This window comes from Melanotaenia boesemani, chromosome 5 (assembly GCF_017639745.1).
Source record: "Melanotaenia boesemani isolate fMelBoe1 chromosome 5, fMelBoe1.pri, whole genome shotgun sequence".
Classification (NCBI taxonomy): domain Eukaryota; kingdom Metazoa; phylum Chordata; class Actinopteri; order Atheriniformes; family Melanotaeniidae; genus Melanotaenia; species Melanotaenia boesemani.
This window is the reverse complement of record NC_055686.1, coordinates 9,796,090-9,803,565: the sequence shown is the minus strand read 5'-3', so window position 1 is coordinate 9,803,565 and position 7,476 is coordinate 9,796,090. Positions and strand designations below refer to the sequence as shown.

At 39.3% G+C, this 7,476-nt stretch overlaps 1 protein-coding gene across 2 annotated transcripts; it reads left to right on the top strand.

Moving 5' to 3' along the window:
* Positions 1-2,024: 2,024 nt before the first annotated feature.
* LOC121639780 (GTPase IMAP family member 9-like) lies at positions 2,025-6,370 on the top strand. Of its 2 annotated transcripts, XM_041985274.1 has the most exons (3): positions 2,025-2,406; positions 4,587-5,385; positions 5,416-6,370. In XM_041985274.1, the coding sequence occupies exons 1-3, from the start codon at positions 2,370-2,372 to the stop codon at positions 5,567-5,569; spliced, it is 990 nt and encodes a 329-aa protein (XP_041841208.1). In that variant the 5' UTR covers positions 2,025-2,369; the 3' UTR covers positions 5,570-6,370. The 2 variants fall into 2 exon arrangements, with proteins under 2 accessions (XP_041841208.1, XP_041841207.1); XM_041985273.1 differs by having other exon boundaries at positions 2,033-2,406; positions 4,587-6,370.
* Positions 6,371-7,476: the final 1,106 nt, after the last annotated feature.

Below are 7,476 nucleotides of genomic sequence, written 5' to 3'. Positions count from 1 at the left end.
ACTTAGGTCCACTGAATCCTCTGGGGAAGACAGACAGGGGAACAAGTAATGTTTGGGACAAATCCGAATCCGCATCCACATCCAGATCCACATCCGAGATCCTGTATCCAATCCAATATCCAATCATTCAATCCAAGTCCAGTAATCCAAATCCAATAAGACAGTCCAAGGGTCAATACACGGGCAGAATCCAAACAACAGACAGCAGAGTTACCAGACAGGGGGCAGGCAGAATCAGGTTATCCAGGTCCAAAAACGTGTCGAAGATCAGAGAACAGGTTGGCGAGCAGGAGATCAGGGCTGGAAGCGTGCAGGGATAAACCGAGACGATCCGGCAGGGAGCTGTTGTCAGGCACTGGTATATAAAGCGCACCGCACAGGTGGAGCGCGTCAGCAATCAGAGGCGCACTGAAAGGATGCCTTCAGGGACAGCTTGGAAATCCGGATTACAGGCAAAGATCGTGACAGCGATCATAATGGAAAACTGTGAAAACGCGCTTCACACATGAATCTGCTTCCTGTTTTTTATTTTGTGATATTTTAGGATGAACTGTGAAAAACTAGTTTAACTCGTGCTTCTTTCTTACTGTTGAAATTAAAACCAGCCGACCTCAAGCTGCTGCTCTTCGCTCCTCAGACTGTGTTTTTAAGCTATTTCATGAAGAACATTAAAAATGATGATATTGTAAATATTTTCGTATATTAATGTTAATTTGTGGGGGAAAGTTCAGAATAGTCCATGTTCCCAGTTTCTTTCTTTTTGAAATGGTTTCTTTCACCATGCTGGGGTGTGTTTGTTATTGGCCGGCACCCGGCTGTGGAGGCGAGCCGTCGCTGTCGTCCTCCCAGGATGAAGCCGTGAACCCTGCAGGGGTGAAGATGGAGTGAGGGATGGGAAGAGGGCAGGGATGTGGCTGCCACTGCGATGGGATCCTGGGAGGTGGTGCTGAGGAGGCCAGTGTGCTCAGTGTGTTCAGGTCGAGCTGCTGAACCAAAGTACATCTTGTTGGGACGACCCAGGAATGTATGACCTGGGGAGGAGGGAGGAGGTGACGTTTAAACAAAAACAGGTTCCAACATACCTGCAAATGGAGCCACAAAAGACTAAAAGAACTGGTGTAGCATGATAGTAAAAATAAAAATATACATAAAAAATACAAAACCTGAAACATACATTTCACTACATGTATGATACATTCATCAAGTCAAATTTCACAGTTTTATTGCCTGAATTAAGAAATAATGACCAGATTTTTTTTTGTTATTTTAAGTGTTTTTAGGCTCTTTAACTAAATGGTTGTACAGTTTATTACTACATGTATGTGATGTCAGAATGGTTGCAGTTTTAAAAAGACCCACCAGGGGGCAGAAGACCACTTAGGTTAAACCAGATTGTGACACAATACATAGGCAGTGTGTATAAAATTATGATGCATTTGGTATTTACTGGTTAAATATCTTCTGAAGTAAACAAATTGCATGTGCATATTGTTTTTATTTGTTTAACAGTCTCATTTACAAATAATCTGACTGATACTCACCAACATGGCAGATCTGCTCTGTGACATCAGCTCTGGTGGAAGAAACTGCTCTGGTACACAGGTGCACAGAGGCAACAAAAAATAAGCTTTCTTTCTTTCTTTGAGTGTGTGTGTGAATGGTTGTATGTCCCTATCTGTGTTGGCCCTGCGATGGACTAGTGACCCGTCTAGGGTGTACCCTGCCTCTCACCTGTTAAATGTTGGGATAAGCTCCAGGTTAGCCACGACCTGTAATGGACTAAGTGGTAGTTAATGAATAAATGAAAGAATATTTAAAAGACGACTGACTCTGCTGACCTGATCTCCTCAGCTAGCTCATTTCAGAGTTTAGAGACAAATGCTCCATGACCTCTGGTCCTAAACCAGGTCTCTGGAACACTAAAAGTCCTCCACATACAGGCCCTTTAAATAAAAGCTCAGGTAACTAAGAAGGTGAAAAGCCTTAAATAAACAGTTCTGAAGTAAAAGGCCAAACAGAAGAAACTGCTCTCTTTGATTTTTGTTAAAAGTTTAGCAGCTGAGTTTTTATATCAGCAGCCAACTAATAGTTTTTGGTGAGACGTGTAAAAAAGGCTGTTGCTGTAGTCTGGGTGTAGAAAAATAAAAGCAACTGATTTTATGTTATATGAGGCAATAATACGTTATAGATTAGGCTATGTTGACGTTTCCTCGCCTTAGAAGGCTATAAAAAAGCAGGTGTAGTGAAGTGATCAGTAACTGAACATTTCCTCATCATTAACGGTCTGTGATGACACAGAAACCCCCACATAACACAGAGCCGGATGAAAGTGAAAGTTTTCAGTACCAGAACTTCAGCAGAGAAACAACATGTCATCGTCAAGAGCAACCCAACTTGTTTCGTATAGTAAGTTTAACTTGTATTAACATTTTAATAGAAATGCTGAATGATGGTGGCAGCGTGTTTCTCAGTTTCTCTGTCAGCCGTTTTCCTCAAGTCATGTTGCCCTGACTGCTCTGCTTTTCGAGTTTACGGTTGCCAAACACGTCTATGTCTTTAACCATTTATTTATTTATTTGGTGGTTTGTTTGTTTACAATCAAGCAAAAAAAAACTGGAAGATGGTGGTCAACATACCAGATTATCTGTCCAAACGTCCTCTTTTACGCGGACATATCATCTGTTTGAGAGCTTAAAAATGCGTCCGGGTGAAATTTAAAAATTGTCCAGGATTTTCTTTGTTTATGGACTCAAAATTCATCTTTATGATGTTATATTGAGCCCAGTAGCAGCTGTAAATGAATGTTTGCAAATAATTTCAGAGTTTGTATCTGTAAATTAAGTTTTTCATCCTGCAAAAAAAATCAACTTGAAAAATTTAAGTTTGCGAATGTGCAGGCTTTGCATGGTTGTTAAAAAGATTTGTGTTTGTGTAGAACTTTTGTTATTTTCCACAAATACAAATATTTTTACAACCACACAAATCCTTTTCTGCACAGTCGCAAACATGAATTTTTCAGGCAGATTTATTTACTTATTTTGGCACGTTGACAATAGTAATTTACAAACTAACATTATTTACCAACATTTATTTACAGCTGCTAAATCTTTATAAGTTTATACTGAGCCACAGAGACACTCTCCTTCCTTTACTGACTCAAATTGGCTCTGCAGCCGTGCAGAAGGCAAAGGCATTCAAACGTTTCCTGGTTAGAGGTTTGAACTCCCTCACTTCCTCCGTAGTCTTTGCACAAACACATTAAAAAGACGAACGGAAGACGAGGTTCATGTTTTGGACTGATGACTTTGATGACTTACAGATGAAGCCATTCAGGAGTTTTGGATATGGGGGTCCAGTAAAGCTAGAAAATGCAGAAATATAAATATAAATTCACAGACAAACAGAAAAAAAACCACATCTTCATCTTGGTGGTGATGCTCAGAGCATGACAAGCTCACCAGTTCAGCATATAGATATAGGTTTCTTTTTGTGTGTTTATATTTATGTTATTGCTTTATAAATCAACAAACACTGAAGAGAAATGAAACTGATCTTCTCCACCAAATCAAAGTAGACTGAATGCAGCTACTTTTTTAGGCATGTATCTTTACCTCTTTTTCACCAAGTCATATGCGTAATGCTGCCTTCTATTTACACAGAAAGTGTCCAAACGTTTGTGTTTTCATCAGAGTCGTGGTGCTGATAAAGAGAGAAAATGCTGAAATGTTAGTCCCCTAAGTTTGCACGATAAAGCTGTAAATCTATAAGTTAGCTCTGGTTTTTTTTTCCTTTTTAGCAAAAGAATAATAAATTTTTTAATATTTATAGGTTATTATGTTATTTTCCTGGTCTAACCGACTGAAGATCAAATCGAGCTGAATGTGGAACCTGAACTAAACTGTAAATTCCCACTGGCTGGTTTAGGTACTTGGATCAAAATTTATTCTACAGAGAGTACAAGGTTGAAAATAGTTTGAGAACCACTATTATAAGTTGTCTATTGTGGAATACTCCTCTGACCCGAATTTACACCAGGTGCGTGTGCGCCGCGTTACGTGTGAAGCAACTGCGAGTGCAGTCAGCCTGATCCATTAGATCATGAAATAACAGAAGAATTGAAGAATCTTGTGATTTTCCACAAAGAAAAAAAAGACTTATACACCCTGACCAATTAATGACATAATGTTTACATGGTTCAACGAGGTCAAATCTACACGGGGGCATTTATTTTGAATATTACCGGGAGCTTCGACACGGCTCCTCCATCTGATTTCCTGTCTGCCCCTATCTGAACTGCTGAGTTTGACGCGTTCTGGACATAAGCTCTGTCAAAACATAGTCTCCACTCATTTTTAGCGAAAGTCGTAACAAGGCCCTTGTGATGCTTCTGACACGCACAGCGGTGTGACCAGTGTGGACAAAACCATTGACTAAAATGGTCACAAATAGCTGTGGAGACCGTGGAGCAGCACACAAAAAGGTGGAAATTGAGGGTTATCCACCTGTAATTGTTGTGGCGTACCTCAAAACCAGAATTTTGTCTTTTACAACATCAGTAATGTTTTTGGTTTAATATTTTTTAATAGATGGTGAAGCAGACCTGAGGATCGTACTTACTGGAAAAACTGGAGTGGGAAAGAGTGCAACAGGAAACACCATCTTAAGAAGGAATGCTTTTCTTTCCACCACCTGTCCTTCAGTAACATCAGAGTGTAAGAAGGAAATAGGAGAGTTTGAGGGTCAAACTCTTGCAGTAATTGATACTCCAGGTTTGTTCGATACTTCTACATCTGAAGACAACATAAAAAGAGAGCTGACAAGATGCCTCTTTTATGCTGCTCCGGGTCCTCATGTGTTCCTCATTGTGATCCAACCGAACAGATTTACTCCAGAAGAACAAGAAACTGTAAAAATAATTCAGGAGGTTTTTGGAGAACTAGCAGCAGATTACACCATGGCCCTGTTCACCCATGGAGATGATCTGAAAGCAGATGGTGTTTCCATAGAAACGTTCATTAACAGAAATCAAGATCTTCGTGGCTTCATCCATCAGTGCAGGGGAGGATATCATGTCTTCGACAACAGAGACGAAGATGTTTCTCAGGTCAGAGAGCTGCTGAACAAGATAAACAGATTGGTGCTGAGAAATGGAGGAAGATATTTTACCAATGAAATGATAAGAAACATTGAGAGAGTTAGAAATGAGGTTATACTTGGCATACAGAGACAAAATAGAGGTATGGAGATTGAAGAAGCAATAAGACGGGCAGAAGAGAGCTATGCTAGGGAGGTTGCCTTCGGTAAGATGACGGAAGCAAGAAGAAATGCAGCAGAAAACTATGCTAGAGGCTATGCCTTTGGTATGTTGGAAGGAAGGAGCCATGGAGCAGGAAGCTCTACTAGCAGGCAGACAGCAGACAGCTATGATGCTGGCGTTATCATGAGCATTTTTACAACTTCTGGTGCTGCTATTGGAGCTGTATTAGGAGGCACGATAGGAGCTGCAGCAGGAGCAGCAGTGGGAGCTGCTGCAGCTGTATTAACAAGGAACAATTGCACTATTCAGTAATGATGTGTATTAAATACTATGTGGCCACATCTCATTAACACCACATTAACATCGAAACATAAGAAGATAACCACAGTATGTTGTTTTCATTTGTTCATATAAGTTTTATGGCTTTTAACTGTATTCTGGTTCTTTTTTAAAGTTTGAATTTTATTAGCATTGAATTATCTCTGTGTTGGACTCTGTTTACTCACAAACTGTTTTGTTCTCATTGTCGCAGATTCGTGTCTTAACCCTGTAAAAAAATGTCATTTTAAAGCTGTTGATCAATCTGTACCTGAGTCATTCTATGAAACGGCCATTTCTACTTTGGAATTTAAAAAATTTCATTAAGGGCAAAAATTATTTTTAAAAGTCCACAATATAAAAGATCCATTAACTCTGCAAAGAAAAACACATTTTACCACCTCAGTTATAAAATACTTTTTAATTTTACCTGTAATATTATTATTACCTATGTTTATTCAGACCCAGGGGTCATTCTTGTACCACACCGTCACAGACAATATGCACACAATTTGACCAAGAATACATAAAAAAATAAAATAAAATTTGTGTGTTTTCCTACCAGTAAATTTTCCTTTATTGAATATTAATAGTTAACTAGAAAAAGCTGTTATTAGCATAACAGCATGTGTGAATGCTGTCATGCTGAATGATTAGACTGAAATGCTTAAAGATGCTGAAGATGGTTGAAAAGAGTTGTTGAAAAAGTATTTATTAAGCTGAAGTGAAAAGTTGAAGGATTTAAAGCTCAAACTGGAGTTAAAATGTGCTGAAAGGCTGAAAGGTTGAAGTGAAATGAGCTTAAGATTGCTGAAGATGGCTGAAAAGGGCTGAAATATGGTTCTTGAAGAAGCTTAAGTCAATAGTTGGAAGGCTTTAAAGCACAAGCAGGTGTTTAAATGTAGTTAAAAAGGTGGAAAGCTGAACTGAAATGTGCTTAAGATAGTTCAACATGGCTGAAAATGGCTGAAATATGGTTCTTGAAGAAGTATATATGAAGCTTAAGTCAATAGTTGGAAGGATTTAAAGCACAAACAGGTGTTTAAATGTAGTTAAAATGGTGGAAAGCTGAACTGAAATGTGCTTAAGATAGTTCAACATGGCTGAAAAGGGCTGAATTATGGTTGTTGAAGCAGTATATATGAATCTTAAGTCAATAGTTGTTTAAATGTAGTTAAAATGGTGGAAAGTTGAAGTAAAATGTGCTTAAGGTAGTTCAACATTGCTGAAAATGGCTGAAATCTGCTTGCTGAAGCACCAGCTGAAGTAATCATGAAGCTGAAGTCAATAAAGTATTTACAGCTGAAAGTGAATATTAAAGGTGCTGAACTGGTTGAATGTAGAGCAAATTAATGTAAACGGCAGAAAGAGCTGAAACAGAGTTGAATTGGCAGCTGAACCACAGTCCATCATGTAAGTGAGCAGCAAAGTACATGATGGGAGGACAGACAGAGGAGGAGAGATAGAGGAGGACATGTGGCCTCAAGGACAAGGAGGAGACAGGAGAAGAGGACAGAGACATATGTGGAGTCATTAGGAGGACAAAACTAGGTGAGAAATCCATAATCTGGATCAATAAGACTGAATGTATGAGGTCAAAGGTCAGCTGGTTCCAAACAGCTGAGAGCACTCAGTGAGTTGTCATGACAACAGCCCCTCACTTAACTGACAGGCACAGACTGGGAAAAGAGCAAAGCAGAACTGCCGAATCACTCTGCGCACCTCCCGAACTCCTCGCTCCTGACAGAAAACTATAGGAGATATCCAAATAATTCTTTCACCGTGAGCGCCAGGAGAGTCTGAGGAAGGCAGGGATGTAATTTATTCATCCCTACTTTGAACAGAATTTAAATGGTGACGAGTTAAAAACACAGGAGAAATGCACTTTGACCCAGAATCCT